General features: G+C 50.1%; 3 protein-coding genes across 3 annotated transcripts; all 3 read left to right on the forward strand.

Moving 5' to 3' along the window:
* Positions 1-1,042: 1,042 nt before the first annotated feature.
* LOC306955734 (keratin, type I cytoskeletal 17-like) lies at positions 1,043-5,604 on the forward strand (the record flags this gene model as incomplete). Its single annotated transcript, XM_079547094.1, has 8 exons — positions 1,043-1,738; positions 2,467-2,549; positions 2,984-3,140; positions 3,339-3,500; positions 3,822-3,947; positions 4,172-4,398; positions 4,877-5,172; positions 5,579-5,604. The coding sequence occupies 8 exons, from the start codon at positions 1,043-1,045 to the stop codon at positions 5,602-5,604; spliced, it is 1,773 nt and encodes a 590-aa protein (XP_079403220.1).
* A 2,425-nt stretch (positions 5,605-8,029) lies between these two features.
* Positions 8,030-13,050, forward strand: LOC306955807 (keratin, type I cytoskeletal 19-like; the record flags this gene model as incomplete). The annotated part of the gene is made up of 8 exons (XM_079547175.1): positions 8,030-8,497; positions 9,163-9,245; positions 9,414-9,570; positions 9,761-9,922; positions 10,035-10,160; positions 10,253-10,479; positions 10,635-10,726; positions 12,941-13,050. 8 exons carry the CDS (start codon positions 8,030-8,032, stop codon positions 13,048-13,050), a joined length of 1,425 nt encoding a protein of 474 aa, XP_079403301.1.
* A 2,462-nt stretch (positions 13,051-15,512) lies between these two features.
* On the forward strand, positions 15,513-18,801 carry LOC306955808 (keratin, type I cytoskeletal 19-like; the record flags this gene model as incomplete). Its single annotated transcript, XM_079547176.1, has 7 exons — positions 15,513-15,980; positions 16,308-16,390; positions 16,532-16,688; positions 17,085-17,246; positions 17,359-17,484; positions 17,577-17,803; positions 18,717-18,801. The coding sequence occupies 7 exons, from the start codon at positions 15,513-15,515 to the stop codon at positions 18,799-18,801; spliced, it is 1,308 nt and encodes a 435-aa protein (XP_079403302.1).
* Positions 18,802-21,350: the final 2,549 nt, after the last annotated feature.

The following is a 21,350-nucleotide window of genomic DNA, read 5'->3' on the forward strand; positions in this document are numbered from 1 at the left end:
CACGCAATTGCTCTGTTGTCTATAAGGTAAGGCACAATAGAGACAATGAGCTGTTCTACCTTAAACCTTACAGCTCTTCCCACACGGTGGTTAGCAGGTCATTGCCTGGCTTAATAAAGCTTCTAATTGAGCTGCAATTTACTTTGACTTTATAGAGTGATTAAAGCATCCTTAACCTTCATGTGATTTTAGATCAACATCTCTTTGGTGAAAAATAGCTTTTTTCCTTTAAGTTCTAGGAGAGCTGAGTCCTAGCTCAGTCCTGTGAGCTGGGCTAACATTTCCCACACAGGAAGGGTTTTGGCTTTTAAAAACGCGTGGCAGCGCACTGCAAGGAAGGCTGTCTCATACATAAAGATGTTTCCTGAGTGCTGGCAGGGATGCACCAGTTGGACAATCCCAGTAGTCAAGTCTTACTACAAAACTCTTACACTGCCACGAATAATAGTACTAGTAACAATAATAACAATAATAAAGCAGTGTAAGAGTCCTTAATTGCACAAAGTAGGAAAGAGCAGAAGAGAAGAACAGCATCCAACAACGGCAGCTACAAAAACCTGAGCAAGGAACATAGATGAATAAAAAAATCAGTAATTGTACAGCCTTAACATGAGAGATTCGGGCATCATCTTCTTTCTTTCTCCCTGTACAGAGCTCCCACATGAGCACAACAGGACCCTGCTGAGGTGCTTTTTGCACTGTGAAGCAGACCTGGGCTGCAGGAGGCCACCGGTACCAGAAAAGCTAAATGCAAAGAATGCCACCCAAAGAAAGCACAGCGTTTGGTCTTGAACAATCACCATAAACTCAGCAGTGGGACAGATTGCCTGAGATATCAGCAGAAAAATATTGTTCAGCAAATTATTCTTGGCACAAACAACAAGGCCAGTAAATGCCCTGGGAGAAGGGAACTCCCTGGTGGTGACACCCACTGTCAAAAGTATAAATAGAGAGTGCTGGGGATGAAAATTTACAGTCCTGAATCTTATCAGGCTGTGCACCTAAACTCGGGATTGTGGTTAGACTCCTGCCTGCTGCCAGTATGAGCTGTGGCACCAAATCCTCCTCCAGCACCACCAGGATCAGCAGCGGCGGTGGCGGATACGGCAGTGGTGGCGGCGGTGGAGGGGGCAGCAGCTGCGGCATCCGCAAGTCTGGCGGATACTCCTCGGTGTCCACCAGAAAATACACCTCCTCTGGAGGGAGCGGAGGCTTTTCTGGGAGAAGCTTTGGTGGAGGAGGCTCCAAGAGCAGCTATGGAGGGGGGTTCAGCAGCGGCAGCTGCGGAAGGATTGGCCGCAGCAGCTATAGTGGGAGAGTGAGCGGCGGCAGCTACGGAGGAGGAATAGGAGGGGGATATGGATCGTGTGGAGGTGGCTTTGCGGGCATGGGAGGGGGTTATGGAGGAGGCAGCTTTGGTGGTGGCTCTGGTGGATACAGCGGAGGTGGATTCAGTGGCTTTGGGGGCAGCGGTGGCTTCGGTGGGGGCAGCTATGGTGGAGGCAGTTTTGGCGGAGCGGGGTTTGGTGAAGATTCTGGACTGCTCTCCACAAATGAAAAGCTGACCATGCAGAACCTGAATGACCGCCTGGCCTCCTACATGGATAAAGTACGAGGCTTGGAGGAAGAAAACGCTCACCTGGAACGTCTAATCAGGGAGTGGTACCAAAAGCAGGGTCCCACGGGTTCCAAGGACTACAGCCAATATTACCGAACAATTGAAGAACTGCAGAACCAGGTATGGTGTGATTTGGCAAACTTTGGGCAGGGTCTCATTAGAACGGCCTCACACTTGCTACAGCACAATTTTCCTGTTTGGGGTAACATATTTCTTTCTTTACTTGAGGCAGCATGCAGACAGCTGTGATGACAAAGCCTGACTCCCAGCTTTCGTTCGCTCTGCTTGATGTGTGATGTTGCTCTGACACTGAAGCACCATTTGGTGCTCAGGGCTCCTTTCAATGCTGTGCTTTATTTGCTTCTCTCTCTCCTGAACAGGACACAGAATCATTGTTTGCTTCTGTTGTGCTTCCAGTGGCCATCTAAATGGAACTGTGAATGCATAGGATGAGTTAACATGGGCCACAGCGTTCAGCCCCATTCCAGCTCCCAGCTGTTTCAGAGTCTCCTACTTTAATACTGATGCCAAAAGCAAGGCTAATATTTCCACTGTTTTGGAAGTATGGAGAGTTTATTTTGCTATTCTTCCCAACAAGGAATAGCACTTCTGATGGTTACCCATAAACTAAAATTGGCAGCTGAGGCACCAACCAGCGCTGATTCTACAGAAAGGCGCTCCTTTAGCTGGAAACAATGAACTCCTCTCTCTGTGCAGCCTCTGGAGATTGGGCAAGCTTGTCTCAGAGATGCTCTGGAATGTGTTAATGCACAGGGATTTCTTCCCTCTGTTTGTGTGTCAGACTGAACAGACAGCTGGCTGACCAGCATCTGCCTTCTCCCTTGCAGATTGTTGGTGCAAATGTGGACCTGAACAGGATGCTTCTTGACATTGACAACACCAGGATGACTGTGGATGACTTCAGACTGAAGTAAGTCTTTTCCTCCTCGTCTCATGTTGTCTTTGGTCCCTTTCCTACCACAAGTTTGTATTGCCAGTCTTTGGAGGTACTGCAGTGTCTTGGCTCCAGCAGCAGAGAAGGCTGTTGGGAAGAGCACTGCGAGCAGGAATTTGTTTTTCGTTAGAATTTTGCTTCAGAGAAGTTGTTGATAAGTGCTGTTTATAGGAAACATTCTGTTTCTCCATATCTGCTTTATAGGTTTATAAACTTTATCAGAGAAATCCTACAGAGTGATTTCACTGAAATCAAACAATCCTACTGGAGAGGGAAAGAGAATCAGGTCCTTGTTTTTAAGAACAAACCAATGGGACCAGTGACCAAAGGCGTACTGATGGGAACGTGCATAATGAAGAGAGCAGAGAGCTCTGGCAGCAGTTTTACTTTTTTTCTTGTCTGTGATTTAGGTATGAGACTGAGTACACTCTCCACCAGAGCGTGGCAAGTGATATTAATGGATTACGTCCACTTTTGGATCAACTGACTCTATCCAGATCGGACTTGGAGACCCAGTTTGAATCCCTGAAAGAGGAACTGATCTACCTTAAGAAGAACCATGAAGAGGTAAGTTTCTCTACACTTTAAAATAATAACTAACGAAAAATTATCACTCCAAGAATCTCCCATGCATTTCTTCTGCTGGCAGCAATGAGATTTGGCTGCTGGGAGGATCTGTGGCCCTTCCTATTCCTGTTTTTAAAGCTACAACATTTCTTCTCACCTTCAACCTTTCCAAGTTCTGTTTTCTTCTCTTTCTCATAGGAAATGAAAGGACTGCAAACGCAATCTGGTGGTGATGTCAATGTTGAGGTCAATGCTACTCCTGGCACTAATTTGATGGAAAAATTAAATGAAATGCGTTCCGAATATGAGCGGCTTATTGAGAACAACCGAAGAGAGGTGGAAAGCTGGTATGAAACCAAGGTAAAGCATGAGATTCTTTGGGTCAGTAAATCTTTCACAAAGATTCTGCACACAGTAGGGCACAGGCAACTTATCAGGTATTATACAAGGGACTACTAAGTGATTTTGGGTATGGCAAGAAGTGGAATCCCTGTGTTCCAAGAGCAAGGTGAATGAAACGGGTTGGGTGTGGGTGAACAGAGTGGCCTGGGGGAAATCCACAGTCAGTCTACATAACATCTCTATTTATACATATTCCTTGCTTCCTAAATGCTTTTGTGAGAACACCACAATGTCTTCTTGCAATCAGAAAGACCTGAGTTTTGTATGACAATTTTTCAGATGGAAGAAGTTAATCAGCAAGTCCATTCAAGCGGCCAGGAGATACAGTCCAGCAACCAACAGATCTCTGAGCTGAGACGCGAATACCAAAGCCTGGAAATTGAGCTGCAGTCGCAACTCAGCATGGTAAGTAAAGGTGGCTGCTTCTGCTTCCCCTGTAACACAGGCTGCAGGCGCCCTCAGAATGAAAGGAGGTTGGTTACAACTAGCGTGTAACTGTGCAGACGGGGTGCTGGATTGTGTTAGCAAAAACACACCTCTCTGCTTTGTGCAGATCTCCCATTTTGTCACCATCACGAGTTCCGTTTGCCACATTCCCACGAGCACTGCACTGTTTCTTCCACTTGCAGATAGACTCTTTGCAGTCCAACCTGGAGGACACAGAACGCCGCTACAACATGCAGCTGCAGCAGATCCAGGGCATGATTGGCCCCTTGGAGGAGGAGCTGGCCAGCATCCGCTGCGAGATGGAGAGCCAGAACGAGGAGTACAAGATGCTGCTGGGCATCAAGACCCGCCTGGAGCAGGAGATTGCTCAGTACCGGTCACTGCTTGAGGAAGGACAGCAAGACCTTGTGTATGTACCCTGACAAAAGGACGCAGCATTGTGCAAAAGCCCAAACAGTCGCAGACTGTCACAGTTTAGACTTGCAAAACAGGTTTTAAACTAAAATGAGGATAATCAGCCTTTTTAACCAATCACCTCCCAGGTTTGAGGTACAATGCATTTCTTGGCAAATCTATTCAGAACAGAAATTGTCTGAGAAAAATATCAGCACAGAAATTCTGAACTCCCGGCTTTGGGCTGGACAAGGGAAGCCACGCATGTGGCCTCGCTTTTACCCCAGTGCTGGAAAGGACCAGGAGTTCAGCAGATGGAAGTCACCTTGAAAAGGCCTGTATGGAGAAAAATTAAAGGTTTCAGTTGTCTTTTGATCTGTGTGGGGTTCCAAAAAGGAGAAGTACAGACAGGAGAAGTGCAAACTTGTGAGCAGTGCTTCTGAAAACAACAGCGCATCTGACTGACTTGTTATTCATGTTTTCTCTCTTCACAGAATCCCAGCAGGAGGAATAGGAGGAGGAATGGGAGGAGGAGGAATGGGAGGCGGCAGAATAGGTGGTGGTGGTTTCTCTGGAGGAGGAAGAGGAGGAAGTGGCAGCATGGGTGGTGGAATGGGAGGAGGAATAGGAGGAGGAAGCGGAGGAATAGGAGGGGGAAGCGGAGGAAGCTGCATCATTGGAGGAGGAGGAAGCGGAGGAGGAGGAAGGACCTCAGGAGGTGTCAGCAGTTCCCACTCCTACTCTTCATCTTCGCAGTCTCAGTCATGCAGGGGCGGTGGTGAAAGCCAAGGTGAGAACTCTTTCATGGGAACAGCTTGCCCAGTCCCATTCTTACTAATTGATCCGCTGTGCCAACATCCTCTCCTGCGGGCAAACAGTAGCAAGGATAAAAAAGCACTTCTGGAAAGTGCTAGATCCACTTTTATGACAACGTCTTTCGTATCCGTGTGCGAAGGACTGGTTCTGGTTAAGATACAGTTTCAGTTTTGGTTCGGTTTTGAGGATAATATCACCATGTCACGTAGTTAAAAACCTGGCTATAATTCTTTTCATACTGAGCTGAAGTTTTCCCTCATGCTTTTGGGAGAGCTTATGGCCATCTATCACATAACCAAGCTTCTTTGGTGCCACATGTGGTGCCTCAGAGATCAGCTGCCAGTGCTGAAGAAGTTAATGCTTTCTTTATCTCCAAACAGGTTACGGAAGAAAATCCTTTGACTAAGAACTGAGGATTCTACTGTGCAAGACCTGTCAAAGAGAAATCGGCCCAGCACCCCAGTATTCCTCAGGCTCCTGAGAAAGGAGATGCTCCTACCAGCTCCTCGCTGCTGCTGCTCTGCCCAAAGGGTCCGTCAGAGCCGCTCTGACAGGCCAGCTGCTGTGCGTGCCATGCGCTGCCTCTGCATAGAATGCTTGGTGGGCTCAATCACTTGAACTTGAACTGCTTGCTTTAAAGATTCAACCAGTTTGTTATTTGCTTGTTCTGTACGAGAAAAACGTCTCTAATAAAACTTCATTTCTGTCTGATGCAACCAGAATCCTGTGTCTATGATTTCTTTTTCCATTCTGCAAATGTAAACACTTAAGAAAACAGAAAGCCATGCCAACACTTGCCTCCAGGTAGAAAGGCTGACGATGCACTGCAACTGCTGCTAATGAAATTTAGAGTTAAGGCTCTGTTTCTGAGTACCTGGGGCAGATTATAATCTTCTTGGAGCATCCTCTGCTGTGCCTTTGTTTTTCACAGAGCACTTGGTAGTGCAGCTGAGCTCTGACACTCGGCTGCAGTTGTGTCAGTCAGACTGCAGAATGGCAGCACGGCTGATAAAAGCGGCCTCAAATGAGTGTCCTCCTGGGCCTGACAGGGAGACATGAGCCATCACAGAGCCAGGACTGTGAAACAAAAGCAAAGTTTCACTTTGTGGGTCAGAAATTCTTACCTGGCACTCATCAGTTTCAACTGGAAATGCACAAATGTGGTCTGCTTTTGAACTGAAGGAAAAAAAGAGGAAGAGAGGGAATATAACTCACTTCACATAACTTTAAGAAGATCCCTTCAAGTTAGTATTCACAGCAGAATTTGCCTTCTAGTTGTGCCAAATGAAGAACACATGAAAGTAACCAGAGTGTTTATTTTTGGTTATAGGAAGATCTGACTGTGAGGGACATTGCCACAAACTCCTCCACCCACATCCAGCCGTTACCTGCAGACGCCGCTGGCCGCAGACGCCAAGGCAGCCCCACAGCCCACCCACCTCAGCCCCCCTGCCTGCAGGCTGTGCTGCGGGAGCTGCGTCTGCACCTCCAGCTGAATGTGCTCCCTGTTTTTTCATATTCATTATTTCAAAGCAATTGCAGTACAGCTTTCTCAGCAATTGAGACAGTTTTGATCATCAAAACAAAGCCGGCTGGTTTTACTGCAGCCCACCCCCAGGATAAAGCCCACTTCTAGAGACTTGGCTGGAAAAACAATTTCTCCTGCATCCTAAAAAACTCCCAGATCGAAGGAAATGAAGCAGAGTTGGGCCCCCAGAGCAGTTGTGCACATTTCAGGAATCTCAGGAATTTCTGCATGAAGCTTCAGAGGAGAGAGCGCTGCTAAAGCATGCAGATCATAAGCCAGAGCTTTATTGCTTGTAATGAGAAGCAAGCACCAGAACTCCTCAGAGCTGACTGAAAGACCCAGTCCATGGCACAGCCACCAGGCACTGCGAGCAGAAGCAGCTCAGGCCATGCAATCCTCAGGGAAACTCATGGGGAGTGCAGGGGCAGGCGCTGTACAGCTCCAACTGCACAAGGCCTAAACTGTGGTGCAGGGCTGTGCTCAGGGAATGGCTTCCAATGGTGAACAGACACAGAAAATGTGCATTTTGTGCAAGAGCAGCCAGCAGGACAGACTAAAAGCACAACAGGCTACAGCCCCCCTGCCTTCAGCAGAAAACAGGAGGGAACTCGGCCTGCTGTGCTTAGAGAAAAAGAGCACATTGGTACGGGCAGGAGCTCCCCTGATGGGAGCAGCAAGGAAACAGCAGAAAGTTCACAGCAACGTTCTCTGCCATGAGACACAGTAACACGTTTCTCAAAAGAATAACGTCCTCCAGTAAATGAAAATAGATTTGTAAATAGTTGATGTCAATTCCAAACCCGGTACTGAGCAAAGAGCCCCCTGGAGGTGGCTGCAGGCAGGAGGCATTGGGCGCCCCTGCAGAAGGAAGGCAGGAGCTGGAACACCGAGTTTCACCACAGGGAAGGCCAAAGGAGAGAGACAAGCAAGGCGGAGCCTTCATTAACTTCCATTACTGGAGATATACTGTCAGATTAATAAAAGCTATGAGATATTATATTATCCAACAAAATATCTAACAAAGAGCCACCCACATGAAATTACAGTGCATGTGTGAATCAACACAGACATACTTGAGCAGAACAGTAATGCGTATTACTTTCCTATGACAAAATTCCCCTTAGCTCATCACTTTTGGCATGAGCGCTGTGGCTGGCAAACCCCATGGGAAGCGGCACTGCCTGGAGGTGACACCCACCCGGTGAGGTATAAAGAGGCCCCGGCGAGGGCAGGAGGCAGCGCTTCCACTTCTGCATCGGGCTCGCAGCAGGCTCGGCTTTTGTCGCCACATCCACCTCTCACCATGAGCTGCAGCATCAAGAGGACATCCAGCACCTCGTACCGCAGCGCAGGCGGGGGAGGCATCTGCGCCGGGGCCGGCGGCAGGAGCTCCTCCGCCTCGTGCCGGCGCTACGCCTCCTCCGTGATCGGCGGCAGCTCCGCGGGGGCAGCGTGCGGCATCGGCTACGGCGGGGGCATGAGCGCCGGCAGCCTCGCCGGGGGCTTCTGCGGGGGCCTGGGAGGAGGCTTCGGGGGCGGCTTTGCGGGAAGCTTCGGCGCCGGGGGGGACGCGCTGCTGAGCGGCAACGAGAAGATCACCATGCAGAACCTCAACGACCGCCTGGCCTCCTACCTGGACAAGGTGCGAAGGCTGGAGGAGGACAACGCCCAGCTCGAGCTCCACATCCGCGAGTGGTACAGGAAGCAAGCTCCCAGCGCCTCCAAGGACTACAGCTCCTACTACCAGACCATCGAGCAGCTCCAAAACCAGGTAGGGCAGCCCCGCGGCGCCGCTCCATCTCCCGCACCAGCGCTGCCCCAAAGCTCTCTCTCCTCCCCGCTGCCTTCCACGGCCTGGGGCATTTGGGGGCCGCCCGCTGCTGTCCTGGGGGCTGCTCGGCTGCCCCACACTGCCCGGCAGGGAACGGTTGGGCTATGGGGGCACAGTCTGAGGCTCCATGGGGCCTCCTGCAGCCCAACCACGCTGGAGCACGTCGCTGGATCCCCACGGTTCCACACTTTCCACACTGCTCCCATCCCACAAAGCCAAACAGCTGCACTGCAAGACCTGCATTGCCTTTGGTTTTGCACACTCCCACACAAGTCAGCCAGAAGGAACAAGGCCTTCCCTTGCTGCTATCTTATTCCAGTTCCAAGAAATTTCAGTAAACAGTCTAGGAAGGATCACATTGCAGGAATAGGGATAAATGCAGTCCCCAGGAGTCGTAGATAACTATTTCCAACTTGACAAACAGCAGCATAGCCTGACTTTCTTTGAAAAGCAAATCTGGAGCACAATCCACTCCCACAGTCCCTGCAATACAGCAGGAAACAGCTCTGAGTTTGGCAACAAAGCCCTCTCAGAGCTCTGGTTCCTTTCTTCTTCTCCTGCACCTTGAGCACTGACTGACTCCTCTCCAACCTCTTCTTTTGCAGATCATTTCTGCCACTGTGGACAACAACAGGATGCTTCTGGACATCGATAACAGCAAGATGACTGCTGATGACTTCCGAATGAAGTGAGTAGCTCTCTGTGAACCCCACATCTGTTCTATCTTAAATTCAGCAGGCAAGGCACTGCACCACGTGCTGTGACTGAGCCTCCATGTTTTATTGGGGTACTGTCATGGAAAGACGTTTGCTGTTGACGGCCATCATCTCATTTGTCTCTGTTGTCTGTGGTAAAGGTATGAGAATGAACTGGTCATCCGTCAAACTGTGGAGTCTGACATCAATGGCTTGAGAAATATGCTGGATGACCTGACTCTGGTTAGGTCTTCACTGGAATCTGAGCTGGAGTCCTTGAAAGATGAGCTGATTGCTCTGAAGAGAAACCATGAGGAGGTAAGAACCAGCAGTCAACAGCACGTTCAAGATACTGCCTGTTGTTATTTTAGGGTTCCTGAAATTAAATATCAAAAATCAGACTTATGCCATGTGATGGCCAATCTCTCACACCTCAGCATTGCTTCACCTGCTGTCCTCAACAGCAGCACTGAGCTGTGCCCCTGCCTTCTCTCCTCGCACCCTGCAGGAATTACGACAGCTGCAGTCTCAGACTGGAGGCGATGTGAGCGTGGAGGTCAACGCTGCTCCCGGAGAAGACTTGACCAAGATTCTCAATGACCTGAGAAATGAGTACGAGCAGATCATTGAGAAAAACCGCCGGGAGGTTGAGCAGTGGTATGAAGTCAAGGTACGCAGCAGCGCCGCAGCGCGGTCTCCTTCCTCGGCACAGCGCAGCTCTCTGCCGCCCTCGCTCTCAGGCAGCAGATCCCCGCTCACAAGGCTCTGCTTTGCTCCCGCAGATCGAAGAAGTCAATCGACAGGTCACCTCCAGCAGCCAGGACATCCAGACCAGCAGCCACCAGCTCACCGAGCTGAAGCGCGAGATGCAGAACCTGGAGATCGAGCTGCAGGCGCAGCTCAGCACGGTACGCGGGGCAGCACGGAGCCTGGGCTCCTCGGGATGGCAAAGTGCCTCCTGGGCACAGCTCTGTCCTGACCCCCTGCCTTCCACCTCCAGAAAGACTCGCTGGAAAACTCCTTGGCTGAGACGGAATCTCGCTACGGCTGCCTGCTGCAGCAAATCCAGGGGCAGATTAACGCCGTAGAGGAGGAGCTGGGCAACATCCGCTGCGAGATGGAGGGCCAGAGCCAGGAGTACAAGATGCTGCTGGGCATCAAGACCCGCCTGGAGCAGGAGATTGCTCAGTACCGGGCGCTGCTCCACGAGGGACAGCAAGACCTTGCGTATGTACACCATATTAAGAGCAAGGGAATGAAGTGAATCTTTTGAGTCTGTAATTTCTTAGAGTTTGCTAGTGTGTGCTGCAACAGCTGTATGTTCTCTGACCATGTACGCAGTGGCTGTTCTTAACTGTTGGTGAATTGCTCTCCTCTCACAGTGCCTCCCAAGGAGCTTTCCAAGGAGGAGGAAAATCCTCCCAGTCATATTCTTCTAGTTCCTTCTCTCAGTCCCAGTCTGGTGACGTGACAGGTAAGATTGCACTTCATCATAATAGCCGTAAAGATTAAAGCTTACTAAAATAGGAATAAATTAAAAAACCCACTTCTGATAATATGCTCAGAGTGCTGCTCCACTTGCAGCCATCTGAACTGCTCCCATGTTCTTTTGGTAACACACCACGATAGATGAAAAAATTCTGTTCTGCTGGAAATATCAGATTTCTCCTTCAGTCAATGATTTCCCCTGGTTTCACACAGGGCAGTCAAGAGTGTGCTAGAGCAACAGCAGTGATGCTGGCATCCTCCTCCTAAATGCACTGAGCTGACCCACGGACGAGAGGCAGAACCCAACGCTCCTGCAGCGCAGCCGATGCGATGCAGTGCGGAGCAGCGCTCATCGCTGGCCTCGCCTTCCCTTCTGCAATGCTGGCCTTACTCAACTTGTCTTTGTCAACTGGATCTTTGTTTAAAAGCTTGAATTCTGCTGATAATGCTGTCATTAATAAAACTTCACTTCTTTGATGCAAATCAAAATGTCTAAGGAATTTAATTCAACAAACTTTGAACACGTATCATCAAGTCATCCAACAAAATACAGGCTGTCCTGCCATGGTCTGTACATACATTAAGAACAACGAATTCTGCTGTAAGAAAATGGCCACTGTGCCCAGGTGACATCACTGAGCTAAGGAAAGGAGAAGGAAAATGATGGGTAACCTCTGAAGATTAAGTAACCGTGACTGCACCAAGCTGTGCTCATTGCCACTGCTCTGACACATCAGAATCCATTCATCTTTGGCTTTACCTGGTTCATTATAGGTACAGTTCCCAGGGAAGGTGTGACTCAGTTCAGGTTGCTGCAGTACGATGGGGTTTCATGACGTTAAGTATTTCCACACCTTTGACTATGCAGAAAGTTATGATTCCTAACTTCTGCTAGGAAATGCAGGCAACAAGGCAATGCTCCTGTTTCATTTAGTTTCACGAGCAAAAACATTCTCACATTTTACAGCTGAAATTCCAACTTAAATGCTAATATAATGCCAAGAAGTCTTTTTTGTCTGTATCACCCATTGGTTGACACAGCACCTTCCAAGGAATCAGAGACACGTTTCCCCCACAAATGGTATTTTCTTTATGCTTCTGTTTCTTTCAGAAGACAAAAGAGTGCAATACAACTGGGGATGAAAGGGCAATGTTAGAACAGATGCTTTATACATGTTCTGCTTTCTGAAGGACGCAGCAGCTCCCTTTTCAATCCATAACTGCCCTTCAGCTCCCCAAAGGCAGCTTTCAGCCCGTTCAGAGCACTCCTGCTCCCCCCTCCACCCACCAGCCCTGCCATTTCACTGAAGGCTGTGCCACTGTTTCCATAGGGTAACAAAACAAAAAGCCTGCCCATCCCAACCAACTCAGCAGTTATTTAGGCTAGGTGTTGTTTCGGTAGCTATGTGGCTGGGCTCGGCCATCACAGTAACATAATTGCAGCTCACAGCATCTGCAATGAGGAGATACGCCTTGCTCATCTCCAAAAGCTGGGCTGCCAAACTGACTTTTTTCAGGCCAGCATCAGGAATTCGTATGAAGAAAAGCCCCATTCCAAAGAAAAAGGGTTCATTTAAGGTTCTAACAATAGAGAGAGCGATGCAAAGCAAATGCAAACATGAGTTTCCTTTGCAAAGGCTACCAGAACTCAGTCAGGTCTCAGCTGCACTCAACACAGACAGTGATGTTACACAGACATCTTTCTCAGGAAGGGCTACAGAGACCTGAGCCCCAGTTCATGCGTATCAATAAGCACTGCAAGGCTGTTCTGCTTGGCTCTAAACCTCCAGCAGCACAGAGAAGCATTGCAATGACCAAAGCTACAGCCTGCCACACCGCAGTGCTTTAGGGAGCACAGAGCGTTTCGGGATCAGTTTGTAAGAGTGTGGGGGCTGTGAAACAGATGGCAGCTTCCAGCTACATCTGGAAAACCGAAGCTGTGAGAAATGTTCTGAAAGGAGTGGCCGTCCCATAAACTGCCACTGCCAGCAGAACGACATCAGGCTGAGTTCTCCCCATGACACCCTCTGCGTGCGGCCACTGGCGCGGTGGGCGCTGAGCTGCCCCGGTGCGGAGCAGGAGTCGTCCCAGGGAAGATGATGGAGCACACAGAGCTGTGCAGAAAGCAGCACACGCTGCAGTGCTGTCAGCAGGGCTGGGCCCACCTGCCTCCCAACGGCTACTCCGGCTCTCACCGCAGCACAGCCACGGCTGCTCGAGGAGCGATACGAGACGTGTATTGCTCTGCAGAGAGCTGCAGGGAATAAAAAGGGCTTTGGCAGTATGGAGTTTCTGTCTGGGTCACTGTGATGGAGTTCCTGCTGAAGCAGATCAGAGAAGCGCGCTTCAGACCAAGACGAGGGCACTCCTTCACTGCAGAACAATTAATTGCCAGGAGATGCTTCGGAGGCCGTCCTCTCCCCTTGTGAGACCAAAGACATACATCCAGTGATGGCATCATGGTTTCTGTGAAAACCACTGAATATTGTGATTCTTTTGCCAATTCAGAGCATCTGTTTGTGGCTCTGAGCCCAATTTCACCAGTCAGTAAACAGCAATTAGAAAGTTTTCAAAACACTGGTACTTCAGATCAACTTTTCTGATTGTGAGCAAAAAGTCCCCCGGGGGAAGGAGCGATGTCAGCATCTCGCCGTCTCCTCACGGAGCTGAGGAGCCCCTGTGCCACCCACAGCAGCCACAGGCCGACCTCCTCCTGCCACTGCAGGGCTCTGAATGCCGACGGCAGCCCAGGAAATGGTGCTTTTAGGAGTGCTGAGCATCTGTGTGCCTCCAACACAGCCCTGCAGCTCCCTCAGCCCACAGCAGAGCCACGGCAAGCGGGACCAAAACGGAGTGGGACACGGAAAGGAGCTGGAGAACAGGACTGAAATGTAAATCTTTGTGATACAGTCACAGCCATGACCGTGTTAGGAAAAAAAAAGGAAAAGAGGGACGGTGAGCCATAGAAAAGGTCTCTGTCGATGGCATGAAATTGCAGCGTTGGGAAATGTTTGGAATTGTTGGGTCAGATGTTATGATGCAACAATACCGAGAAGCAGATATAAAATCAACACCTCTGGCATCAATGCCAATCAGCAATAAACATCTCATAAGGAAGAATAAAAGAGTATTTCAACAATCTAATGGGGAAAATATGAGTAAGGAATCACACCCTGTGAGAAAATCATTTTTCTTTTTTAATAATGATGACTCAGTCCCAGATATGCAAAGCAACTGGTTCTGACGTGCAGATAATTAGAGAGCTACTAATAAATGAACAACCCTAATTACAAAGATCAAAGTATCAAATTATCTCCAGCATATCTATGAAACATGTGTAGTGGTACCAAGAGGAGGGTGAACGGCTTTCCGTGACTCTCAGTCAATTACTGCACACACCAGTGATTTTATGGGCTTCAGAACTGGTTTGGCCAACAGACAGAATGTTGCCCCAGCCACAACCTGAAGCAAGGAGGACCATCAGTGAAGAAACCCACAAGGAGAACTGGTAGAGATGAATTCCATCAGTTTCCCTCTCCCGTACAGAGCCTCCTGCCTCTCAGGCTTAAAATGTATGCTCTCCAGAAGCGATTTAATGGCAAAATCCCATTTGCAAAGAAGGGTTCTTCCCACTCTGTTCTCCAGCAAATGCTGTGATTGTGCCACTGCACCAAAGCCAGAAGGCACTGGGGATTGAAGGGGTCACAGCTGAGTCCATTATGTGAAGAATAAATGCCTCCCATAACAGACCAAGGCCAACCTCACAGCTGCCTCCTCCGCCATCAAACCCCCACAGCAGAGGCACCTTCCAAACCATTTTGCTTCCATGGACAAAGCGCTTTCCCTCATTTCCAGCACTCAAGGCCAGACAACATCCTTCCCTGTGGACAACAGAACTGTCTTTATTTTAAATGGCAGCAGCATCTCCTTCCATAGCAGCAAGTCTCAGCCTTCTGTTTGCTAAGGTGAAAAGCTGCAGCCGCTTACTGTCCTCTCCCAAGACACTCAGTGGTGTAAACTCCACACCTCTCCTTCTGCTTAGAATAGCCTGGAAACCAGCTAACATAAAAGACAAAAAATTAAAAAGCACAGCTTTAAAAATGACATTCTTGCACGTCCTCTGCTCTGTGCAAAACGTCAGGTTATTTCCTGCAGATGGAACCAGTTTGGTGAAGCAGGAACTCCGCCTCCTCAGCAGTTCTTCTACTGAGATTTACCAATAAACACCATGAAGACGCTGCACAAGATGAGCTTTCACTGTAGGACAGCAGCTAAACCTCAGAGATGTTGTTTCCAAGCAAAAAAAAGCAAAATTAAGGGACCTGAATTCATATTTCTCCAACTCTAAAATTGAACGGCAACAGAGTGGAGCCTTCAGCACCCCTGCTTAGGACAAAAAAAAATGGCAAGGATCAAAGAGGAGCTATTAAAATAAGTTTCACTCATGAAGTAGCCAGCAACACGCTATCTGAAACAAAATCTAACACACAGCCACCCACCCCAAATTATAGAGCGCGCTTTGTGTGAATCAGCATTGCAAACACAATACCTATGGGGAGGGCCTTCCCAGGTCCCAAAAGAAATTCCCCTTAGCACATCACTTTTGGCACGAGCGCTGTGGCTGGCAAACCTCATGGGAAGCGGCACTGCCTGGAGGTGACACCCACCCGGTGAGGTATAAAGAGGCCCCGGCGAGGGCAGGAGGCAGCGCTTCCACTTCTGCATCGGGCTCGCAGCAGGCTCGGCTTTTGTCGCCACATCCACCTCTCACCATGAGCTGCAGCATCAAGAGGACATCCAGCACCTCGTACCGCAGCGCAGGCGGGGGAGGCATCTGCGCCGGGGCCGGCGGCAGGAGCTCCTCCGCCTCGTGCCGGCGCTACGCCTCCTCCGTGATCGGCGGCAGCTCCGCGGGGGCAGCGTGCGGCATCGGCTACGGCGGGGGCATGAGCGCCGGCAGCCTCGCCGGGGGCTTCTGCGGGGGCCTGGGAGGAGGCTTCGGGGGCGGCTTTGCGGGAAGCTTCGGCGCCGGGGGGGACGCGCTGCTGAGCGGCAACGAGAAGATCACCATGCAGAACCTCAACGACCGCCTGGCCTCCTACCTGGACAAGGTGCGAAGGCTGGAGGAGGACAACGCCCAGCTCGAGCTCCACATCCGCGAGTGGTACAGGAAGCAAGCTCCCAGCGCCTCCAAGGACTACAGCTCCTACTACCAGACCATCGAGCAGCTCCAAAACCAGGTAGGGCAGCCCCGCGGCGCCGCTCCATCTCCCGCACCAGCGCTGCCCCGAAACTCAAAGTCAAAAGTGCTGATGACCTCACAGCACAAATGTTCTTCTATTCTTCCCCCCACCAAATATTACTGGGTCAAAATGTTTGAGGAAAACAAAACCTAGCACACGCCAGTCCTGTTGGCACTGCACGTCAAACGGCCTCCCACTGTCCCTGTGATGCTGCAGCAAACGAGCCTAAGATCCTCACAAAAGCCCTCTCAGAGCTCTGGTTCCTTTCTTCTTCTCCTGCACCTTGAGCACTGACTGACTCCTCTCCAACCTCTTCTTTTGCAGATCATTTCTGCCACTGTGGACAACAACAGGATGCTTCTGGACATTGATAATAGCAAGATGACTGCTGATGACTTCCGAATGAAGTGAGTACCTCTCCATGCATGTCTTCCCTGTCACGAATATTATGAGATTCATTAATGTGGGAGATGATGCACCTTCCCAAGTGGAATGACCAGGCCTACAGGTTGTAGCGAAATTCATGCTTCTCTTTTCTGCGGTGAAAGGTATGAGAATGAACTGGCCATCCGTCAGACCGTGGAGTCTGATGTGAATGGTCTGAGAAATCTCCTGGATGAGCTGACCTACACACGCTCCTCACTGGAATCGGAGCTGGAGTCCCTGAAGGAGGAGCTGATTGCCCTCAAGAGAAACCATGAGGAGGTATGATCAACTTATTTATGCAGTACCAAACACTACATATATCTAATGAAATTATCTTGGGCAGCATAGGTTTAGACTGGCTGTTATACGTACAGGTGTGAACGGAACTGCAATCACAGCAGCATATCTTTATGGCTATGATAACAAAAAAGTTAAACAACCACATTAGATGATATGCTGCAGATGAAAAGGAAAAAAACAGACTTTTAGAGCCAGGAGCTCATTAGATTGCACTGTTTAATAGTATCTCTCAGCATCAGCACATTCCTATCAGAGTAACATCCACTTCCAGTTCCACATTCAAAAGATCACCATGGAATCTCAGCATTGCTTCACCTGCTGTCCTCAACAGCAGCACTGAGCTGTGCCCCTGCCTTCTCTCCTCGCACCCTGCAGGAATTACGACAGCTGCAGTCTCAGACTGGAGGCGATGTGAGCGTGGAGGTCAACGCTGCTCCCGGAGAAGACTTGACCAAGATTCTCAATGACCTGAGAAATGAGTACGAGCAGATCATTGAGAAGAACCGCCGGGAGGTTGAGCAGTGGTATGAAGTCAAGGTACGCAGCAGCGCCGCAGCGCGGTCTCCTTCCTCGGCACAGCGCAGCTCTCTGCCGCCCTCGCTCTCAGGCAGCAGATCCCCGCTCACAAGGCTCTGCTTTGCTCCCGCAGATCGAAGAAGTCAATCGACAGGTCACCTCCAGCAGCCAGGACATCCAGACCAGCAGCCACCAGCTCACCGAGCTGAAGCGCGAGATGCAGAACCTGGAGATCGAGCTGCAGGCGCAGCTCAGCACGGTACGCGGGGCAGCACGGAGCCTGGGCTCCTCGGGATGGCAAAGTGCCTCCTGGGCACAGCTCTGTCCTGACCCCCTGCCTTCCACCTCCAGAAAGACTCGCTGGAAAACTCCTTGGCCGAGACGGAATCTCGCTACGGCTGCCTGCTGCAGCAAATCCAGGGGCAGATTAACGCCGTAGAGGAGGAGCTGGGCAACATCCGCTGCGAGATGGAGGGCCAGAGCCAGGAGTACAAGATGCTGCTGGGCATCAAGACCCGCCTGGAGCAGGAGATTGCTCAGTACCGGGCGCTGCTCAATGAGGGACAGCAAGACCTTGCGTATGTATTCTGTTTGTTAATAAGGCATACATCGGAGTGCAATGTTTTCTGTGCTGACACTTGCAGAGGACAGAGCACAGTGTTTTATCAGCCCGCGGTTGAACCCCAGATGTAACATTTTTTCACAGCATCATCATTGAAATGCAAATATCGGATGCTCAGTAAGCAAATCAATTACACTTACAATTATTTCAGTTTCCCAGCTCCTTTCGGCCTGTTTATAAAGTGGATTCTGTGAGAGGAACCACTGCACAAGACCAAGTCGTGACCTCTGCCCACAGCTGGGCATGCTCAGCTGCTGTGGGAGAACTGCACTCCTACAGCACTCTGTAGTTTATGCTTCTCTGGCTTTCTCATAACTTGCAGCTAGAAGGGAATGAAATGAAAAGACAGAAAGAAATATTTCTAAGATCCAGGGAAAATCCCGCTGTGACACGGACTGCACACCACGCCACAGCGTGCCGGGTTAGGAATTCATTTCTCGTTCCCTTGATCACCATTCCCTTCCCTCACAGGATGCCCCAAGGAGGAGGACGAACCTCGCACTCCTATTCTTCCACTTCCTACTCTCACGGACAATCTGGTGGAGACAAGTCAGGTAAGAAACAGCTTCTAAAAAGAATCCTCATTTTTCCTGTGCCCACAGCTTTCACATTTTGTACTTCACTGCTGTTTGCTGGTTAACACTAAACATTGTGCTATGGCTTCCCCATTCACAATTACAAGAGGTTAAACCAGTGACAATCAACTCTCTTAACTTCAGACTGCCGTAACTCCATCTACACATGTTGGCTAGCTTTTTGCCCACGCTCTTGCTCATGTGGATGGACCCTTAAATAATGGATAAACCTGTGCAGTCATCAGACTCTCCATGTCCTCATCAAACAGAGTAATCGTTTATTTCCTCCCACAGGGCAGACAAGAGTGTGCTGAGATGCCACCGATGCTCTGCTCCGATCCGCCTGCTGCCACCTGTGCAGCCCCAGGTGCAGGGCTAACAAACAGCTCAGGCTGTGTGCCTGCGTGGAGCACAGCTCCATCTGCACACATCGTCATGCAGTGACTGTGAATCCCTGCCAGGACTCCCAAAGTTTTCTGCTTTTTCCTTTCTGTTGTTCTTCATGATCACTGCGATCCCCATACGGTCTGCAGTGCCATCAGTGCTCTGCTTTCTGCTGACCACAGTGCCTCTAATAAAACTTCACTTTTCTGCAGTGCAAAAAGAACCTGTGTCCAGTAGATGATTTAATGTATTGATATTGTACAAATATTCAAAGTTCTGTGAAAGAAATGAGATACACATTCACAGTTTGGGGATGTTCTTCAGTACAGCCCCAAAGAAAACAGCACATCCTACTTCATCTGGTGTTCTGGATGAGCTATAAGGGAAGAAGGAAAGCCTGCCCAGGTTCTTATTAAACTCGAGAGTGACACCTATGGGAACAAGAAAGGATGGGAGGAAGCCTTTCGCAGAGTGTTCGATGTGAGGGCTGTACGTCCAGGTGGTTGATGTGACAGTTCAGCTTAAACAAACCTGACGTGATTAAAAGCTCAAATTGGGTTAATCTGAAGACGTGTGCCCTTGGGTTGCTGAAGAAGAAATTAATCATATTCAGGCAACCCCCAGATTTAGAGGAGGGCTCTATCTAATCTTGTTCAATAAAAGCCAAAGAGTCCATCAGGCAGTGAATGGCAATGTGCAAAGTAATAGCTCTTGAAACATGAATTTCAGCTGTTAGGGCTGCTCTCCCTGCCCTGCTGGAAGGCCCAGGCTCACACCCTCTATCTGAAGGCTCAAATCCAAGCAGCTGAGGTACATCCTCTGATTTCCTGTGGGAACAGCCCCAGCTCTGTGGTGGGATGGGACTCAGGACGGAGGAAGGTTCCATCCTTTCTGTAGCTGCCCCAGCCTCACGGAACACATCGACACCATGTGAGCAGGCAGAGGAAGAAAAAGCAGTGAAATGACTCATTTGAGACTTACAGACTGTGTTTCAGCCTTCGGTTCTCAGCACACGGAGCAGCAGAGCAGGATCTGCCACACAGCACCGCATGGCTGACGCAGGCTGGGTGCGTCTCAGGGCCGTTGCTCTGCAGGCAGCACACAATTCCCTGCATTTTGCTTTGCAATCAGATTCGAGTCAGGCAAAATGTCACCCTGTCACACAGCAGCTCTGCCCCCCACTGCCCTGGTGTCACTATTCCTGAGAAATCAAACAACTGAAGCAAACAGGGAAGGCCACATGTAAGAATGCAGCTTAAAATGGGTTTCACGGTTGCCTTTTCCATTACTAAAATGTGCTGCCAAAAAAAAAAAAAACAATGGAAGAAAAAAAATTTTTCCCCCAAAAAATTATTAGCTAGACTCATATTTTTTAAGGAAAAAAAAAGTAATAAAAGAGATATATTTTTCACAAGGCTAACGCTGAGATACCAGACAGCACTGAATCACAGTAACAGCAAAGAGGTTCGAAAAGAGGAACTGCCATCAGCTCCGTGCAGCCGACCGAAAGTTCCGAGCTGCTCCCATCGGAAATCAGCGAACTCAGCGCGCCCTCGGGCTGCCGCCTCCGCGGCTGTGCTTCAGCAGCCGGCCTGCAGGGGGCGCACGGAGGAGCGGCGTGACACGGCGCTGCGGCTCACAAAGCGCTGTTGCGGCCTGCGGGGGTGCGCAGGTTTCTCAATTCTGGAAATGAATCATCGCCTGCACCGTAAGGAGCTTTCAGGAAGGTCGGAGGAAAGCCCGCAGCCCCGCAGCCCCGCGGCCCCGCGGCCCCAGTGCTGCAGGAGAGCTTTCAGGGCGCAGCGCTGCTGTGCTGATCCCCTCCATCCCCTCGGCACTTCCCAGGGCTCTAACAAAGAAATCTCTCTTCGCTCTGCCTTCGATGAAGAAACGGAAGGAAATGCTGTGAACGAGGTAGTGCTGTACTCACATTTACTGGCCTACAGTAATCGTGAAAAGTAGCAGCAGTCAAATGAAGCGAGCACAAAAATGCTTGCAGGAAAATGCATTTTCTGTGTTTTTAAGCAGTAGATTTCTGGTAAGTTCCATGCAGCAGGTAGCATTGTGGAGAGGAGATGCCAACGAACTTCTGATCTGCTCGAAGCAATCTCGCACTAGAGCAGAGAGACGGGCAAACATTCCCTGCTGGCCCAGCACGTGCACATTTCAGCTGTGCTGAGGCTGACTTTCACTGGGAGCCGCATGGCGCCTGCAGAGCCATTTGTGCACTCTGCCATTCCTCCTCGCAGTGCTGTTTGTGAGCCCACGCTCAGCGGCGCTGCCAAGGCTGGCTGCAGGGAACACCTTTGTGTAGTGCTGGCTGCGCTCCCGAGCCCCGGCAGCGGACATGGCTGCGGATCAAAGCCCAGCCCTGCCGAGCGCCCGGCCCTCCGCCACTGCTGCTCCCAGCCCAGCTCTGCCCTGCAGCTCCGTGCCGGCTCTGCTGCCAGAAACAAAAACTCCTTTCCACCGAACCCGCTGTCAGAAACCCCTCACTGGGATCTGACGGGTTTTATTGAAGTTGAAAGCAGTGGAAGGGCACTC

This window comes from Tetrao urogallus (genome assembly GCF_951394365.1).
Source record: "Tetrao urogallus genome assembly, chromosome: 26".
Taxonomy (NCBI): Eukaryota; Metazoa; Chordata; class Aves; order Galliformes; family Phasianidae; genus Tetrao; species Tetrao urogallus.